Here is a 19,716-nt window from a genome sequence, read left to right on the forward strand (position 1 = left end):
CCCCCTCGGTGTTTTTGTTTAACGTGGGGTGGCAACGAGCGGCTTTTTGCCGCGCGGGGCACCCTCCCGCAGGACCCTCTGCTTAACTTAACAGCCGGACCTTATTCATGGCGAGAGGCGTTTGCCCCCGATTCCCCGTTTTAAAGGATACAAAAACATCGCTCCTTTGCAACTTGGCTTCGCCAAGCGGCGCGCACGCTGCTGCCAAGTAGCGGCGGCTCTACCCCTGAACACGATCGGTATCGTTTGAAAAGCGTGTTGCCTTTAGCCCGTCTCTCTGCCCCGGTAAAGAAATCTGTCGTTTTCTGTAGTCCCCCAGACTTGTATGACAAGAAGAACTAGTTTCTAATTTTATGCCCATTGAGATAAACCACTAATGCTGGATGAAGGCTAAAAGGTAGGATTATAATACCACCCCCCTGAACTGCGTTTCATCAGCTATAACTTTCCAAAGCCAGATTTGTAAGTAAGCCCTTTACAGCGGAGGAAACTACAATTATCTTTTCCAGGGCTTCCTATGTTAATACTGGTAACGAATTCAAATGGTTCTATCGCCGCGAAATATCCCAGAAGACCGAACCACCGCCGCGTGTGGAAACTGCAGATACCGAGGTGCCGTGTACCAAACAAATATTTCATTTTATACCTAATCTTTTATTATTTTTATTAAGTGTTTTGAAAGTAAATAGGCAAAGGCTAAGATGCATGACTAATAGCTAAGCCTGCTGAATGCTGAAACTGGTTATCAAAAGCTACCAAGACTTTGCCCTTCCTCTGCATTGAGACAATCGGTAATGAGGGAGTTCTCCAATGGCCTATTCTCTAGCCTCAAGGAGGCCGGGGATACACAATCCCCCAGGGAAGGTAACAGTTTATCCTTTTTCCACAAACACAGAATGCCTCATTTAGAAACGTGTAAACCGCATTTTATTAAAAAAAAAAAAAACAACACAACAAACCCCAACAAAAAAAAAACCCCAAACCCCAAATCCACCTCCGCGCCGCGAGCTCCAGCGGAACAGATGGACACCATCTATCCCTCCCACCGCCGCCCTCCAACTCTTCCTTACAAAGGCGGAGAGAAACTGTTAAGTTGCACCTTTTGGGGGAGTACCTTAAGTTAAAAAAAAAAAAAAAAAGGGCAACTCCTTCACGGAAGGAGTTTTCGTAAAGACAAATGCCATTTTCATCAGGTTAGGTGAGACCCGATCGCCCCTAAGAGGTGGTGCGGGCGGCGTTTGGCGAATTAAGCTTTTTAACAAAAAAAAAAGTATCGCTCCTCCGCTCCGGATGACTTTTCAGCCGCACTAATGAGCCGGTTATGATTCTGGTTAAATAAAAAGGTGGTTTCCTCTTATTAGCACAATAACCCTCCGACAGCCTAAACCGCAGTCTTTACCAAAATAAACAAACAGGACTAATTTTTTCAGGCCTGGCAACACGCTAAAATATCAGCGTGATTAGCCAGTAAATCCCATTTTAAGAAACCTTTTTATGACTGGGGACTTCTGCCACTTTACAAATGTATTCCTCTAAGCCCGCTAATTCAGTTAGCCTTTTCAATCCATTGTATTATTCTTGGGCCAGCTTCATTTTGCATTAAATCCACTGCAGAAAGCTAAATTGAACGCAAAAAATCAGACTTGATCCGGCCTTCCTTTTGTTCAAAGATAGAGACCGAAAGTCCTCCGCCGCTGCCACACACTTTCATCACCAATTTATAGGAACCGACAGTGTAAGGGAAAAGCAATGAAAGTCATTGTTTTGGGACTTCAAAGCATCTCTGTATCTGGGGAAGGAAATCCTTTCAGTCAGCAGCGCTTTCCCCCCAGACTGCAGGTGGGTGAAAAGTTATACCCAACTGGAAGTGCCCCAGAGCCATAGGGATATTAATGACATACAGGGACTATTTTAAACCAAAATATAGAAGGGTAAGAGCGCAAGGGGTCGAATTCAGCAAACGAAACGGGGAAAGGGATCGGCGCGCGCTTTACGCCGAAGCGCCGAATGTTAAGAACAGGCAAAACCCCTGCGCGCTCGCCTGGGTTTTACTGGGAAGCGTTTGTCGTCAAACACGCGAGTGTGTAGGTCTTTAAAGTGTACCACGGCGTCATTTTTACAAAGAAAAAAAAAACCCAAAAACCAGAGGGTGAGGGCTGGGAGGGAAGCAAATCACTGCGGGTCCAATCCCGCGCCCGGTAAAGTCAGACTTGTGGTGGGAGGGAGCCCCTGTTTGTATTTCCGATGGAAGCGACAACCTGAGCAACGAGAACTGAGAAACGCTTCTATCTCTTACCGTGATGATAAGTGTCAAGATTAAAGAGGAAAAAAAAAAAAAAAAGAAAAAAAAAAAAAGGAAAATGTGTTGATTAATCACCAGGAATAACCTGGCGCAACGCAAACTGCGCAACTGCACTGCCGGGAAGATTTTCCGTGCTTCTTCGCCGCGAAGGATTTGATAAGGAATCGTTTCTCCTCCTCACAAAGCGCAAACCCGAAATGGGAACACACGGGTACCGGGACAAAAGCGTGAATCCCAACTTACCTTCATGTCTTGCTCGGAGCTATCAGTTACAGCTTTCTGAGCGGCACCGGAGAGCGAATTTGCCACCTGTGGCTGAACTTCTAGCAGCTTCTTCAGCTTCAAATCCACCAACTTACTGTTTTGTTCTGCTAAATATGCAAATATCACACACAACAGAGTGAGATGCATTTAAATGCAGCGGCGCTACAACAATGTGGCAATCTAAAAGGTAGATTTCGTTCACTTTGCTAACGTTTCCGACTAAAAATTGAAGGGAGGTTACGGGGTGGGGTTTTTTTCGCAATTCGGATTGGCATGGATTTCTCTTAACGTACATAGATAATAAAGTTCTCTCAAAAAACAGATGTGACACTCAGCTGAACAAGAAAGCGTGCTTGAAGACAGTAGGTGAAAAAACACAGAAAAGAGACAATGTTTACTCTAAGGTGCTCCCAACCTGTCCATACCTATACTTTGGCATAAAAACCCACTTAAAGAGCCATTTATTTTAAGATGACATATAACAATTTATCACATCTTCGAAGCACCGACAACCCTTCAAGTTTATGAACTAATTCATCCTACGGCTCCTTGGCACAGCTTCTCAACGTTCAAATTTCGGTATCGAGAGACAGCTTTCTAGTAATATTTTCCTCTGATTTATAGAATATGTTGAAGCTGTGAAAGCCGTAAAAATCTCTTGGAGCCGCTTCGTAATTGCATCGAAGGGTCAGGTTCAAAGTCTGCCAAAGCCCCCACGTTTTTCTCATCAGTTTTCACAATTCGGGATCAGAGCCCAAAGAAAGAGGAGTTGAGAATTTTACCTCCCAATAACGCTCTTTCTGTACGTGACTGTTGACTATATGAATTTGGAACACACCTACCCGGGCAGTTACCCACACATACGTGCAGAATAAGGCGAAGGGTGTTAATAACAAACCACAGCTCTGCCGAGCTGACCCTGGGTAGGAAGGCAGAATACCGCTGGCGCCGAAGCCCCCAGAGATACTCTACGTGCAGCCCCACGCCAGAAACCGGCCCCGAAACGGGGTGAAGGCAGCATCACCTGCGGGAATTACGCACGTACATCTGGGCTTTGGGTCAAACGTGGAGAAAATAGCAGTTGCGATGTTCTTCCAGGCCAGGTTGGACGGGGCTTGGAGCAACCTGGGCTGGTGGGAGGTGTCCCTGCCCATGGCAGGGGGGTTGGAACGAGACGGTCTTTAAGGTCCCTTCCAACTCAAACCATTCTATGGCTCTACGATGGTTTTCTATAGGCACAGCCTGAGTTTTTCACTTCTAGCTGGTGCGGGAAGCGAAGCCACGACTGGTTTGCCGCACACAGCTCCTTCCAAGGTTTGGAGCGCTGCAATTCACGTTAGCCAAAATATTTTGGCGTGCTGGCCATGAAATGATGCCTGCCTCCAGCAGCAATGGGCTGGGCCGGGTTATGACGAAGGATAGTTTCCCTTTCCTTCTGGCACACCCAGTCAGGGTGCTCTTAATTTGAGGCTCACATGTAAGTACATGCCCGTTCTCCTGGGTTTATCCATAAACAGCATGTAATAACTATGATATAAGAGGTTCACATTTTATCAGATACATTCACAGCAGCGTACGGTAGCAGCACCGACAAATACAGACAGATGCAATATTTAAAACCAACAACTGGCAATAAAAAAAAAAAATAATAATAAAAAAAAAAGTTTTCTCTTCTCGAGAGAGATGGGAGGCACTAAGATTCGGGAGGGGACAAATTAATTACAACGCTCATAATGATCCCAAATGTGAAATGTCCCTTACAGTTGTGCGTTTAGGTGCTCTCGGGAGATTGAGCCTTCATTAGAACTTGGTATGAATTGGCAGAATCCCACCGAAATCTGCGTACACTGATTTCTATCGCAGCACTAGCCGGCTTTCTCTATTACTGCCCATCCCCTTCTCCTTACTCGTTTGTCCCTCAGGCTACCGTGCAGATTGAACTGCAGAACGGTGTCCCTGGTTTTTCCCAGAACATCTTCCCGTGGTGGAGGACGAAGTGCTGGGGAGAGGGTTTGTAGCCCTGGGAAGGTATTTCCCCCCGAAAAAGGCCCACAGAAATAAATGTTGGTAAGTCACTGGGGCTATGTGACAAGAATATTCATTTATCGATTTTCTATTTCTCCTAAAATGAACCAGCATTTATTGGAAAATTATTTGACAGGTTTCTGCTCTAAATCAGCTTAATTCCAATGCTGGAAACACTAAGTATATTTTCTTATGTGTTTGGAAATCCTCAAATAAATAATAAAAAAGAAAAGGACATGAATCAAATCTTTTGCATTCCAAAAAGACTAGAAAGAAAGTGCTATATACACAATCACTGTCGGTTTAATTGACAAAGAGCAAACGCTAAACGAAGTCGTAGAATCGTAGACTTATAGAATAGTTTGGGTTGGAAGGGACCTTGAAGACCATCTAGTTCCAACCCATGAGAAGGGACATCAACTAGACTGGGTTGCTCCAAGCCCCGTCCAACCTGGCCTTGAACACCTCCAGGGATGGGGCAGCCACAGCTGCTCGGGGCAACCTGGGCCGGGGGCTCACCACCCGCACAGGGAAACATTTCTTCCTTTTATCTACTCTAAATCTCCCCTCTTTTGATTTAGTCTATTGAGGGCTACAAACTTGGGTGGAGTCGGCATGGGCAGAAGAACCAAGCGAGAGGACGCTGTAAGAAGTTCTCTCCTGCACTGCCTTTCTCCCGATGCTGTCCCGTGCTGGTCACGCTCCTCGGGGCTGGAGCTACCTTGCAGGGAGCAGGAACGCACCCATAGTACAGGGAGTCCCTCCCCAATCCTCAGGGCTGCAGAGAGAACAAACTCCTCCAGCAACTCCCTGAGAGCAGAGGAGCCCCTCGCTGATGGGTACAGCTTTGAAGATCTAGCGCCTTTTTAATGAAGCATCTCCCTTGTATGATCCTGACGTATTTTAGCATCTATGGGGGAACCCAAACTCCAATTTTGCTCGATTACAATTTTTGAGAGGGGAAACACCACTACCATGATTTATTATTACTTGACCAGCACGTGCCGAGATCATATAGACATTTCTACAAGAATATGAATACTTTTAAAAAGTGTTATTAAAAATCTATTACTAGAACTTTGTGAAGTAAATTGGATTAAGTCTGTTCAAATTTATACCTCCGTATCCCCACTGGAGCAACAAGGTCTACATACAAGAACAGGTCCTCAGGAAGGGACCGGGGGGATACGAAGCCTGTGTGGAAACAGAGGGAGAGGTCTACTCCTCTTCCCTGAGCCCACGGACCGGGGTGTCGGTGCAGAGAGTGGCATCTCTGCTCGCCAACCGGATTGCTCACTCCTCCGGCCTGCCGACCTTCCTTTGCTGGGACCAGCAGGGGAGGGGGGGGGAATTTCAGGTGGTTCTGCTTTCCAAACCTTTCCCCAGCAAAGAGCAAGAGACACGTTAAATCCGCCATCGTTGGAAATAACGATCGCGTTGCTGGTTTTAAATTGCAACTAGACATGAACGCTAAAAAATATTCCAAAAGGATAAGCGTTAGGGTTTAAAAGACCTGCAAAGGCACAAAGGAACAAAGCTATGACAGAGAGAAGCAGCACATCAGTACTTATATGATGATGGAGTGTTAGTCATGCAAAATACACAAAATAGCCATTATTTAAATTACCCGTTGAATCAAGGTCATTTTCTAGGTTAGTAAGCTCATCTCCACCTCCAGTAACAGAGCATTCAGGAACCTCCTCGTTAGTATCTATCTCAATGTTATCATCATCCTCATCCTCATCTGTAGGAACACACAGCATTAAGGTTAGTATTTTCTTACGTACATGCACCACATCGCTATTAAAAAAAAAAAAAAAAGAATGCTTTAGAGAACAAGCCGAGTTATGATAAAAATGCAAATCACTAAATACGTCTGGAAGGAGATTTCACTCCGTCCACTCATGGATTTATCTTCAAACCGCTGCAATTCAATATACACACAGGGGGCTCTGCTGGAAGCTCCTGCTACAATAAAGGTAGAGCCTGGCCTCAGCGGTGGCTGTTCTCCGCGTCGGATGTCTGGCTAACTCTGAAAAGTACATGTGCTTTTCCTTATAATTGAGTCAAAATAATTTTCCCTAGGCTCCCGGTTCTCCGTAACGCAGAGCAGGCGCCGGATCTTGCAAAATTGAGACTTGCTGCTCCTTACTCGGCAGAGTCCATCGCAGCCATGGCCGCACCTGGCTTAGGCGCTGGCATCTCCCACCTCTTCCCGTAGGAGGGGGAAAAGTACCACCTGGACCATCCCGCCTGGCGAGCGCGCAGCTCGGGTGTAGCAAGAGCACGCTCGCGGATCGCCGCCTTACCGCCCCGCTTTGAACCAGCATCGTTTGTAAGCTACGCACATTTAAAATAAAACAGTAATTGTAATTACGCTTTATATTTTTTTTACGGGATCTTCCTACCCAGTTTCTCAGAGCAGCTTATGAATATCACTTGTGAATGAGCCCCATAATGTTTTATGAAGCGGACGATTATTGTAATTACAATGATGATGATGATGTAGGTAAATTACGGCACAGAAAGAGCAAGTAACCCGAGGAGGATCAAACAGCAAGTGCTGAATTGGGAAGCAGATCCCAGAAAAAATCCTGACTCACATTTTCAATACCAATATATAATGAAATTAAAGTCCATAAAAGCTAGATTAGTACTTTCAAAGCAGGTAGTTGCATTGTATTTACTCACTTTTAAGTCCCATATCAAACGCTATCTACACTTGTTCAGACTTATAAGAACATTTTTTTTCCTATGTGTGTATGCATGCGTGTAAAAACGACCAAAAAGAGAAGGCTGGAGCGTCTCTGGAGAAAGAAGATACTAAAGGAACTTTAAGACACTTCACAATAAGAAAAACTACTAATTATAATCACAGGACATTGGTACATTCAAACAGCATCATAACAAAGGGGATCCTAAATACAGTACCATAATCCGGAATACCAGAAGTTTGGGGAAGTTCGGACCGGGATTGGTGCTGATGGCTCATCATCTGTCTCTGAAACGCCCTAAACCTCCTCCCCAGACCTGAACTTTGCACTTCAGGCCCCCACTGCCGCCACGAAGGTCATACGGTTGTGTCTGGTCCTTCTCTCTTTATCTCCACACCCCCTGTAAGTCCCGTTTTGGGAGCTTGTGGACTTTTTTTTTGTATGTCTGCTACTCTTTCCTAACCAGCTGCTCCCCTCAATCCCTCTGTAACTAATCAACCTCTTTCGCAGACCTCTGCCGGTTCAGGGTAAGGCTCTTGCTGCGACAGGAGCAAAGAAGTTTCCAGCTCAGTGTCTTACTCAACATCTGTTGTGCGAACGATGGAGCAGCCGCCTGTGAAGAAGGACCCTTCCAATTGGGCGGACCACCGTGACCTCCCTGGGCTCCTCTCCGCTCATTCTCGATGGTCCCTGGAAGGGTCAGCTTTCTTCCAAACCGCCCCAGCTTGAGCCAGAGGGATGGAGAAGACCATCTCTCCCCAGCCAAACCAGACCTGGGACCTGACCGATGGTGCTCCGGGTGAGTAGAAGCACTCAGGACTCCTTGCGCCATCCTTTCTGTTCCCACTTCAGTTCACGGAGATGGTTCAGTGATCCAGACTCTCGCTGTTTCGGGTAGCGCAGAGGCAGGTGAACAAAGCACAGCGTGATCATCGTGAAGTGGAGAAAGGTTTGGGGTAAAAAGGAGACTGAAGAGAAACCGGAGAACGGTAAAGCAGCAACAGCAAGAATTCTGAAGCTTTGCACTTTCTTCAAAGCATCTCTACTTTTTCCAAGGAGGAGCCAGACGTCTCGCATGATTTTAAATCCTTCATGACGGTGTCAGGAGAAACTTGGTGGCGCTCAGGCCACGGTACTCTCAAACGCATCCCGGAGCTCACGGTGGCACACTGAGAACGTGACCGGGCTACCGGCAGCAAAGGACCACGGACATTTCAAAGAGGTGGAAGAGAAAGAAAGAGGGACACTGCCACGGCAGAGGAAAACCTAATCCACCTCGAGCCTAGAGGGGGGCAATGACTTTCCAAAGCAGCCGAAGAAGTCAACCCGCAAGGTCGGCTCGCCACTACCAGTCACCCAGCAGGACGCTGGATGTGCCCACACAATCTAAACAGGCTGACGGGGTTTAAGACTGCCGCGTGCTAAGGGAATGCTTCTATTAGATGATTTGATTTTCTTTAATTTAATATAGCGAGACGAGATCAGAGGCACTGCCTTTGACACCACCATTTTAGGTAACAAAAGAGATGGGAACGTCGAAGACACCAGTTCCTGGTGTCAGATAATGACCCGACCCAGTATTTAATTTAAAGCTGGCAGGCTTCAACTGAATATGATTATCAGGACATTTACACTTTATTTTAAAAAAAAAAACAACCAACATTCAATTAAAAGCATTCATTTGAAGCAATTTCAGAAATTTTCAAGTATCTTTCAAAATCTACAGCTTACTTGTTTTAAACTACTCTGGGGTGGTTTTTTTTTCCAGACCGATGTTCTTCCAGTGTATTAAAAAAGGAAATGTGTTTAGGGAGCATGTTACAACAAGATTTTGCAATTACAAATGATAAAAGGAACAACATGACGAAGAGATAACAGATATCTTTTATGAAAAGAACAAATTACTAGTGTGAAAAACTTAAAGCACTTGGTCTAGAACCAGGGCACGTATTTAGAAGAGTGCTAAAGAACTGCTTCCTTGAAAAGCATGTAAATGTGGATCCTAGAAAGACAGCAAAGCTTTACCACGTCCAGAAGAAACGGAAAAAAAGGAAAGATAAAAGATTAAGTCAACGACTAAACACCGCTGACCATTACCTACACAGCCTGGACTGGAGAGAGCGAAATTATGAATCTTTCAGAACAAAACGGAAATGCTGGAATATCGGTGGAAAAAAAGATCCAGAGGCACTTTATAGCACTGATGTCTTACTATTCAGATTCAGCTCAGGCTTAGTTTGCGGTTTAACTGACAATTCTCTTGCCTCGGTTCAAGCTTGTCCGCACGTGAAGGAGTTGCAGCAGACCGCACGGATTTCTAGATGAAATTAAAAAGGAACAATTTTCACAAGAGAGGGAAAAGCGTTGACGGGGGTTGGATCACGTTAGCGGGAGAAGGATACGTAAGGATTGCCTCTGGGAAATGCTTCAAGGTTGTGGATATTCGGCTATTTAGGTTCTTTACTTTCAGGTACAGAGTTCACGTTAAGGCTACAGGATGCGAGAGGAGCACCTGAACAGTGACAGAGGAAGCAACGGGGGGGAGCGGAGGGAAAGCAGAGCCGAAAGACTGGTTCGGTGTACAAGAAAGGAGGAAAGTACAGCAGTAACTGCCAACAGATACAAATACTGTCTGTTAAAGATATTAAACCCGGGACTTAAGGCTGTTTTATGAGTCGGAGACTGAGCACGATGAGTCAGCCCGAGCTACCACGTACAGTCCCTCCAAGTCACTGCCTCAGAAGTAAAACCTGTACCGTACCCTGAAAACTTTAGGCCTACAAAAGTGCAATGCAATGTCAGCTGGCTCTCTTCAGGACATTTTTTAACTGCAGTGACACCTTTCCAGCTTTTGTTATTAATTCCAAAATTTTTGAAGGCTTTTTTTTTTGTGTGTGTGTGTCTTACAATACATTTGGACGCTGCTTCGCCTGTGTTTTTCCCTCCCTGCTCCCCTAACGTCTCTTTCCTGTGTCGTTCCTGCGTTTGTTCTCTTCTCCCCTCCCAGTTTTGCCTATTTTTGGCACTTTTTTCACCGAAGCCTCTTCCTGTGATGCTTGTCTTACCCCCTCGTCCTCTCCATCGTTCCCTCCCTCCGCTGCCTCCTCACCACCTCCAGGTCCCAGCCGCATCCTCCCAAAGGCGCTGCCTCAGAGAAAGGATGGAGATGTGCCAGAGAGGAAAAGAAAACGCGCTACCGAAATCCCCAGAGAGTCGCCGGGTGTCCCACCGCACGGGGAACCATACCTAGATAAGATGTCAATTCCTTTGTCCCGTCGCTGCTGGGAAAAGGGAGGATATTCGGATTCCTATCTTGATGCCGTCCCTGGACCCACCTCAAGGCATCCGCTTATCAGCCTGAAGCTAGTGGGACAGCTAATAAATTTGAAGCTGCCATCCCAAACCCTCTGGCAGTTGGCAGGAAGAAGCGTTTTCTGTCTCACATGCCAAATAACCTCCGAAAAAGACTGGATTTCCTAGCAAAGGATGCTGCTTATCCAGGAAAGTTTCCACTTGCCATAGGCATTTGAGTTTTTCAGACCACGATAAAATAAAGCCTTTTACCAGAGAATGTAGCCCCAGCGCCAAAGCACAAAACTCTTAATGAGCACATGGAAAGACTGAAAGAGAGCGCATTTTCACCCACGATAGCGAGCAAGAAGTTAGTCTTTAAAAACTCCAAAATCCCAAAGCTGAAACGTCACTTTTTTTCTGGAATAACTGAGTTGAGAGAGAGGAAATGATTCCGTACGTTTCCTTTTCGTAAATTAAAACGCAGCAATCAATGCTGCAGAAGAGATTAATGAAGCCTAATGGACAAGAGAGCTTGGAAGCCATAAGATATTACTATAAGCTTGGCTTGGGTATTGTATACAGGACTATACACAGAAAAAAACCTATTACATATGAAGGCAGTCAGGGGCAATATTCAGAATCCGGTTGTAATAAGGAGAACGTCTATACAACCCTAATTTTTGGTGGAAATGAAAAAATTGCAAAAGATTAAACCCAGAAATAATTAAAGTTTATTCGGTTTATAAAGCGCTGGTGCCATTTCACAGACCTACTCCACTTTAGAAGAATGAAAGTCTTGAGCGGAAATGTCGCCCGGCACCTGAAATGACCAGCGATGTGGGAGAAGTATGTGGAAGATGTGCCATAAGGAAAACTTGTTGAGAAGGAGTAAGTAGAAAGAAGTCCTATAAAATGCACGTTGGCGTAAAAAGAGCAAAGAGGAATAAAAAGAGACCGGGAATGAGAACTGCAAGTCCAAGAGAAGTTCAAATAGCCTGGGCGAACCACTGCATGAATCGAGAAAAATCAAGGTGGGGAATACAAATCAAGGAGCTAACGCAACACACGTGCAAAAGTAGAAAGCAGTGAAATTGTTACAGTGGGATAGCGGTGAGAAGCTTGATAAACGAGTTGTCATCAGCACTGATACTGTCTCCTCCTTTAGTAACACTGAAACGCTCTGAGTGCACGTGCGATCTATACGGATAAATACATTTACTTGGGGTATACCCACAAAGGGCACCTTACTTGGAGGGAAGGGATGGCAGGAACAGCTACGTACACGCTAAAACAGTGAGGAGGAAGTCATTAAATAATGTAGGACGGGGAGTCGTAAATTGTGAAGAGGGATGAAGAACACCGTAGTCTACTCAACAGAGACGTACTGCGCCATTTTGCTCAGCCCGTCTTCCTCCCTCCCCGTTGAGGATGTAATCCCGCTATTTATCCCCAAAGAGTTCTGTTGGCAAGCTTGGTTTAGTGGGCAAAGAGAGGAAAAATGAAGCGCAGACCCAAATGGAGACGTACAACTAACTGCTTTTCTCTTTGGTGTTAAGTGGAACAGAAGTGTAGGGTGCAATAAAACTCAATTTAAGTATATATATATGCATATAAAATACAGGTAGTAGAGAAGAAAAAAATATCGTTGAACCTACACGCACTGTGAACGTAGAGCTGGATGCTCCTGACACTTTGGCTTACAGTTACGCCTTAGTATGAGAAACACAGGTTCCCCTTAGAATATGCAGAAGACACTAAAAGAGCGAGAAGCGTGTACGGCAACACGTGCTCAGCACCCACGCGAGTTCGAGTGACACTACACGACTCCAGCCCCTAGCGCGGGCAGGTACATGCATCGTAATGACGTTTCAAAGTCACTTTAATGGCGTCATAGCACTAGTACAACTCAAAACCTGTAAAGGCAGGTGGTATGTCAAAAGACCGCCCTTTAAAATCAAAAGGTTGTTGCCCCCACCTCCCGTGGGCCGCCTTTGGAATTCTCTTCCCAAGCAGCACACATTGAAGGCAAAATAAAGTTTCTGAAGTATTTGGAATGTTGTTTTCCCCCAACTTTATACACATGTTCCAACATAAAAATATATATTGAAGAGATTGCAACCAACAATCAAAGAATTCTTAAAATCTGGGGGTAACGACAAATCTGTAACTAATGGGCCAATACGATCTACTTGTTCACATAACATCATCTCCTTTCAATCACATATACTCTTTTTCGTTTAATTGGTGGAAATCAAGTGACACAGCCTTGATTTAGGAAACCTACCTACGGCCAGCTCTTTTTGATACGCGCCCCCGATGACCACCACCATTCTGAAGCACAAATAAAAGCGATACCCAAAAAAAGCTCTCAGGTTGCCACAGGAATAAGACAGAAGGTTCCCCAGCTCACCTCCAGATGCCTTTGACCTTTCTTTCAACTTTTCCGCCGCCATTTCAGCGTAGCTGGGAAGTTCTGACATCTTCACTCCAGATCGAGCTTCTGCTATTAGCTGACGAGCTCTCTCTCTCAGCTGCCGACGCCGCTCTTCATCTTGCTGCTAAGATATATTGAACAGTTGCCAACTCAGTAATTGACAGAAATGCAATTTCGTTCTCAATCTGATCATCATGATAGTAACTGGTTTACAGCACGGTGCTTGGCCCACATTATAAATAGGATGCTCGATATCAGTCGGGTGTCACACCACAATTTTTAAAGACATCCAGGAATCGGATTTGATTTGATTTTATTTTTTAAAGCATTCCCCCAAATTATTAACGCATTAGAAACCTAATTATTTGCCCTTTAAAGCATTTATAAATTACGTGCTATAAAAAAATACCTTGACGAAAATTCTCAGACACTTTTTTCTCCAAGTAATAACTACAAAAAGTTTTAGTGTGGCTCTAAAAGGGTTTTACTAAAGTGAATTACTTGTTTGGGTAATATTCTCTCGTAGAGCTGAAACGAGAAGCCTGATGTCGCTCTCCGTTACTCCAATCACCAAACTGACTTCAAAGCGTAAAGGGACATCGAATCTCATGGAAAGGAATCTAATCCTTTGACTTCAATAGATACTTTTTTTTTTAAAATAAATTAATGAAAATTAATAAAAGAACAAAAGATGACAGTGCAGAAAAGATTTTGCATTGCTTTAACACATCCTACTCATGGGGCTTTGGTCAGTAATTAAAGAGATCACACTGGAGCCATCCCAGATAGTGCTGTCCCACCAAAGCTCATAACTATCTTAGAAGCACGATAATATTTTGGTTACGTAAATGAGCAAAAGTTCTACCGCACGAAATTTTAGAAAAGACTAACCCACCGTACGAAAAGAAATCTTAATAAAAAGTGGTGTTTAAACATAGCTAAAAGAATCCATTAAAGGGAAACAATTTAAGTTTTCACCTTAAAAATCAGATTTTTTTTGAAGTTGGGACACTTTTCCCCCTAAAAATATGATTTTTTTTTTTTTTTTGAAGGTAGGACTGTTTTCCCCCCTCCCCTCAATCTCAGAAACGCTCATAAGCGCCATGAAGTCAGCCGTTTGCTTTAAGTCAAAGTCTCTATTATTGACATAACGACCGGGATAAAGCCCAGGTACAGGCAGTTGACCTGTACTAAGCGGAATATAACAAACTGCCTAATTTTGGAGAGCCCTCTTGGCAGCCTTCCCACCAGCCCCCAAACTCAGCATCCCGCACCTGCAGCCGCCGCCGCCGCCTAAGCGCTATTTAGTTGAAGCAAACCATTAATAAAAAGGGGCGCAAAAATACTAATTAGGTGCGTTTTCGCCATTTCCATGCAAATTGTTTGTTTGTAGCTATTTACTCGGCATTGTTCTCCCGCACAATGCCGCCACCCCCCCCAAAAAAATAAATATGCAAATGGCTGAATCCGAATGGGGCCCTAATGGGACTTTGTGTTTATAACCATGAGCCCAGAGGTGTGCTGTAATTCAATCCTCCAGCAGCGAGATTTAGCCTCATTAACAGCTTGCATGGGCAGGTTACAACTCATAAAACCCTACGGTAAACAAAGCGTATGGACACAGCACAATATCTGCTCTCTGAGTGACAGAGCCCTGATTCCCTATCAGATCGCTGGGATTTACTTGGCTCCTAATGTCCTTCTTTCCCCCCTGGAAAGACAATTCGGCGGCGGCGGGGATGGCACATGGGTTTTGTTTGCTTTCTCACCCTTCAACTTCCCAGAGCGACGCTTCTATCCAGAACTTATTTGGTAAAGTACACAACCGAAAGGCAACTGGAAAGCTTCTCCCTCCCCGTCTTCCTCCTAACCACTATCGTAAATCTAATTTATTTTAATTTCTAGCCAGCCAAGCCGTTTTATTCCGACCTGCGGTATCCGGTGAGGGACGTTAACGTTGAATTTCACGCGTAATAAAACTGCTCCGATCTCTACTATTTGTAATTCCCGGGATATAAGAACTTGTGGCTTTGATTTAAATGATGTTTAAGAAGGAACGGGCAACGTTTCTGTTAAGATTCTGATTTAAATCATGTTTAAGAAGGAACGGGCAACGTTTCTGTTAAGATTCCCACGTGGCGGGACGTCCAACAATTTAATCTACGTTAGCCCGCGGAGTTTAAACTGAGGTTACGGGTTTGTGACAAACGTGCCCTAAACCGAGCAGGGTGATTTTCGCCCCCCCCCCCTCCTCCTCGTCTCCTTTTCTCCCCTCCTCCTGAAAGAGAACTTGTCTCCTGAATTATTAGCATAGTCATTAACATCCCAGGGATCTCCGAGCAAACACAAGATTATTGCGGCTTGTGTTTGTGCTGATTAAGCCAATCATCACCAGCGGATAAGAGAGGGGGAAAAAAAAACCCAAACCAAACCAACCACCCCACCACAGCCCAGTTCTGGCTTAAATTCAGTTCAGGTATTTGAACCCCGGGGTTACCCCCGCTCAGCGGCGGAGGGAAACCTGGTGGAAGGAGCCAGGAAACGCGAAGGGGAAAAAGGGAGGGAGATGGAAGTTTTGAGGTACCGAACAATTATCAAACGGTAAATCGATCCCTTAGGTGTTGGAACGGGAAGCACCTGGGAGAGGCACGGACATAGATATTCCAAAAAAAAAAAAAAAACAACCCGAAAACCCCAAAAAGGAGACACGAAGAGAAGCCTTCTGCCAAGAAAGGACCACGCAAATGCACCGACGGCAATTTTTCTCCCTATACAGTCAAAAACTCGGTAAAATCTTTCGCCCTCCGACGTGAACCTGACATGCCAAAGAGAGAGTCAAGTTTGCTCCGCTCTCCCCCCCCCGCCCAATTACTCCGTAATGGTCTAAAGCTCTGCCACGGGGATGCAGAGCGAGGCAAACTTCACCATTTAAGGGCAAACTCTTCAAGAATAAGTAATGCAATTCCTTGTTTCCCCTCCTATAAAAATGTATTGGTATGCAATTTTTATATTTCACAGTTCAGCGACATCTCGGCAAGCTTTCTTCCACTGCTTCAATGGTGCTACTTTTAATTTTATCCTCCTTAGTCCTAGTAATTAAAGTGATCAGCAGTGGCATCCCAACGGCTTTGACACAGCTACAACCCCCCGGCAGACGTCGGCTTTTAAGGGGAAGGGGAAGAGAAGGGGGGAAAGGAAAAAAAAAAGGCGGGCGGGAGTTTCATTTCACCGGCACAAGAAAATCCAGCTTCTCCAATCCTCCAACTTTATCCAATTGTTCTTTCAGCAGCCTTTGGATCTTAAGAAGCAAATAAAAATGGCTGCCGTTAGGGGGTCCTTTTTGTACTCGCCGCAGACGGCGCTGACTGACGGGCCTTTGGCCAAAAAAAATAATTAAAGAAATAAAATAAAATAAATAATAAAAAATTAAAAAAAAAAAAAAAGATGCCGTGGATTTGAGGAAGGTGAATTTGAACGTGGAACACGGGCGGTTTCTGACATCGTTACCCGGCTGGAGACGTGTGGGTAATGCCCAACTCAGTAAAATATTAAGATTGGTGGAGTCTTGGAGGGGGGAGGAAAAAAGCACACACCACACCCCCCCCCATCTCCTTATAGCACTAAAAATTCTGCAATCTTCCCACATTTTCAAAAAAAAAAAAACCAACCAAAACCAACCCCAAACCTCTCCCAGGGATTTACAGCCATCCTTTGGCAGGATTTTGGGAGGATCCAAACTGAGTTTACACCCGCAATGTGATAACGCAGTAGCCCCTCCCTGTAATAAAAAAAATAGATATAATCCCGTGGGCTGCATCTATTTGATGTTGAAAAAGAGAATTTTTTACGGTGTCTGTAGAGCAGAGGGAGGGGTGGGAAGTTAAAAAAAAAAAAAAAAAGTGGTAAATTAGTGAGACTCCACAGCAACGAAATGGAATCAGGATTGTACCTACGAGGGGGAGAGATTCCCGTAGCTGTAGGTTTCAAAATTGTCCGCGGTCTGCCCCGAGTGCAGAGTACATCTAAGAGAAAGAACTTGACTGCCACCTCTTTCATCATTAGACGGGAAGAACGGCTCTGTTATTAGCCATTCAGAAAGAAAAAGACTTCTGTGCTTGTCCAGGGGCAAGGATTACCAAAATGTACCTATTCAGTGAGTAGAGAAGACAGAATAATAATAATAAAAAAATAAAATAAAAAAAAATAAAATTACACCAGCTTTAAAGGTTTGGGCAGGCTGGGTTTTAATGTGACCTCGATGGGCTCTCGTTTGAGTAAATAGGATTTGGGATGAAACATTAAAAGTGTTTAGCAGATCTTTTCAAACCATTTCCAACTTTTCTTATGTGGGTTTCTAATATAACCCAACACGCTGGTAAATGGCCACACCTGCTCATTTCTCTGGGGATGGCCTGATCTCTGCCTTTCCTAACAAAGAAAGGACGGGAGGGAAAAGGAAAAGAGAAAAAAAAAAAAAAAAAAAAAAAGAAAAGAAAAGAAATCAGCCTTTCTTGTTGCAAAACAGAGTGGAAAGTCAAAATCTTTCTCAAGTTTGTCCCATCTGGTCAGATTAAATCTTTGATCACCCCCGGGGACCACATTGCTGTTTGGTCTCCGCTCCGGTTTCTGAACAGCTCCAAATACCCAGGTAGGGAGCGAAATACGAATTGCTAAGCTGGGAACGCTCCACAGAAACAAAAGTGCATGGGCTTTGGATTTCTGTGGGTAGTCGCATGGTGGGAATTGGTCAGCGAAGAAAGACATAAATATCTTCGATATTTTCTGCTTTCTGCCTAGTGTCTCCACTCACTGCCTTACTAACCATCAACTCTACGTAGCTTGACCGTCTATTTTTTTTATGGATGTGTATCCCAAGAAGTATCGACTCAAAAGAAGCAGATCTATGGCACCGATGGACTAACGAGACAATACGGAATGAAAACAGCAGTAGCCCAAAGTCTAAAACTGGAGGAATCACAAAGTGTCTTAACAAAGCTAAGAAAAAAAAAAAGACCCCCAAATTCACAACAAAATGGGGCTATAAAATGGAAAACAACTCCTTAACCCCAGGAGGCATTTTTAAAGAATAGTTAGCCAGCAATTTTTTATTTTTATTTCTTTTTTTTTTTTTTTTTTAATATGATCTATGGCATTCTGGAAAAACTACGATTCACTCGGTACGGTATCTCGGGTGCGAAGAGCGCAGCTGGAGAAAAAACCCCATTGATAATTTAATTTCCTCGTATCATTGTGAGAGCGAGAAACTCTTAGTTTACTGAACGGAAAAAAAATAAAAAAATATATATATATTGGAAAGAAAGAAGGGCTGACTAAGTAAGTATCACCTTGTGCTACATCCAAGGCCTCTTGCTGGTTGTCTGGCTGCTCTTTTGTAGGCAAAAAGGAGCTGAACGCTCTCTGGCTCCTTAGATCTGGCCCAACAAATGCACTGCCAGTCATGCACATGGATCCAGCTTAAAACCCAGTGTGAGCCTAAAAGAAGCTAGTCAAACTGGCACCTACTCATGCAGAAGGAGATAGATTTGTCATGACAGGCTGATTATTCAATGTAAAGAAACAGTTTAGCTTTTCTAATCTGGTACAAATACATCTTTCTCCGAGAAAAAAGTAAAAGGTCTACCAGTTCAAGTATTTAAAGTAAAGAAACCAACCAAAAAAAAATAAAATTGTAATGTCAAAGTGAACCAGAGGTATTTGTGCTGGAGCATTCGGCAAAACAACCCCGCAGTTCTATTCAGATAAATAAGATTTAACCCGTTTAACCCTTTAGGAGCCGCACAGCTCCACGCCGAGCCGGGCGAGCGTTTCTATTCCCCACACCGCGCTCGGCCGCTAACCTCTTCCCCGGGGAATTTCCTCTTGCTTAGGCAAGTTGGTGCTTAAGGAATAATTAAGGACAGCGATCACCTAAGGCGGCGCAACGCGGAAGGTTGTGGTCACCACGATTGTCAACGCTATTGGCATGACCCGCAAACGGGGTCTCAAGCGCGTGGGTTGAGCCGGATTGTGAAACAGTGCCATCAGTCGGACAGGGCAGAACGTCCCACGGGAGATCTATAGGTCCGACGGTGGCATTTTCCGTGCCTTTGCACAGCCGGGTTGAGGAGAGGAGTTAAAGAAGCTGCTTACTCATTGTAGGAGTCAACATTCGTCGAGCTCCACTTAAGGGATTTTCTCTTGTGTAAACTTGACTTTAGAATTTAAGGGGGGGAAAAAACAAGAAAGAAAAAAACAAGAAAGAAAAAAAGAAAGAAAAAAAAAGAAAGAAAAAAAAAAGAAAGAAAAAAAAAGAAGGAAAAAAAAAAGTGGCATTACGAAACAAAGGCTTTTGGCAAGGGTACGGGGTGCGTAAGCTGGAGCACAGCATCTCTCAGACCGCCGGTCCTGGGAAGGGAGGAGGACGTGCCCTCCCGAGGAATGCTCCCCGCTCCCTCCCAGCCCAACAAAGCGGAGCCTCCCAAAGTTTCCCCCCCTCCTTTCCCCTTCCCTGACGACCTTCTCTTTAATTTCCCGGGGAGGGCGGTGGGGATCCCGCTCTGCGACAAGAACGGAAAGAACAAGCGCCAACCCCGACGCCTCCCTGGATGCTATTTTGCTGGGTTGGTTTGTTGGGTTGGGTTTGTTTTTTTTTCTTTTTTTCTTCTTTTTTTTTTTTTTTTTTT

The 19,716-nt window shown here is 44.6% G+C and overlaps 1 protein-coding gene across 1 annotated transcript in view; it reads right to left on the reverse strand.

Annotated features, from left to right (window-relative positions):
* EHBP1 (EH domain binding protein 1) overlaps window positions 1-19,716 on the reverse strand; it is a gene marked incomplete at its 3' end in the record, with an annotated part of 225,619 nt that overhangs the window by 34,020 nt on the left and 171,883 nt on the right. The window contains exons 15-17 of the mRNA XM_009892512.1: window positions 13,010-13,157; window positions 6,219-6,335; window positions 2,546-2,670 (exon numbers count right to left, since the gene is read on the reverse strand). Coding sequence (XP_009890814.1) covers window positions 2,546-2,670; window positions 6,219-6,335; window positions 13,010-13,157 — 390 coding nt within the window. The remainder of the gene's footprint in view (window positions 1-2,545; window positions 2,671-6,218; window positions 6,336-13,009; window positions 13,158-19,716) is intronic.

The sequence above is a fragment of the Charadrius vociferus genome, unplaced genomic scaffold (genome assembly GCF_000708025.1).
Source record: "Charadrius vociferus isolate BGI_N301 unplaced genomic scaffold, ASM70802v2 scaffold139, whole genome shotgun sequence".
NCBI classification, from domain to species: Eukaryota; Metazoa; Chordata; class Aves; order Charadriiformes; family Charadriidae; genus Charadrius; species Charadrius vociferus.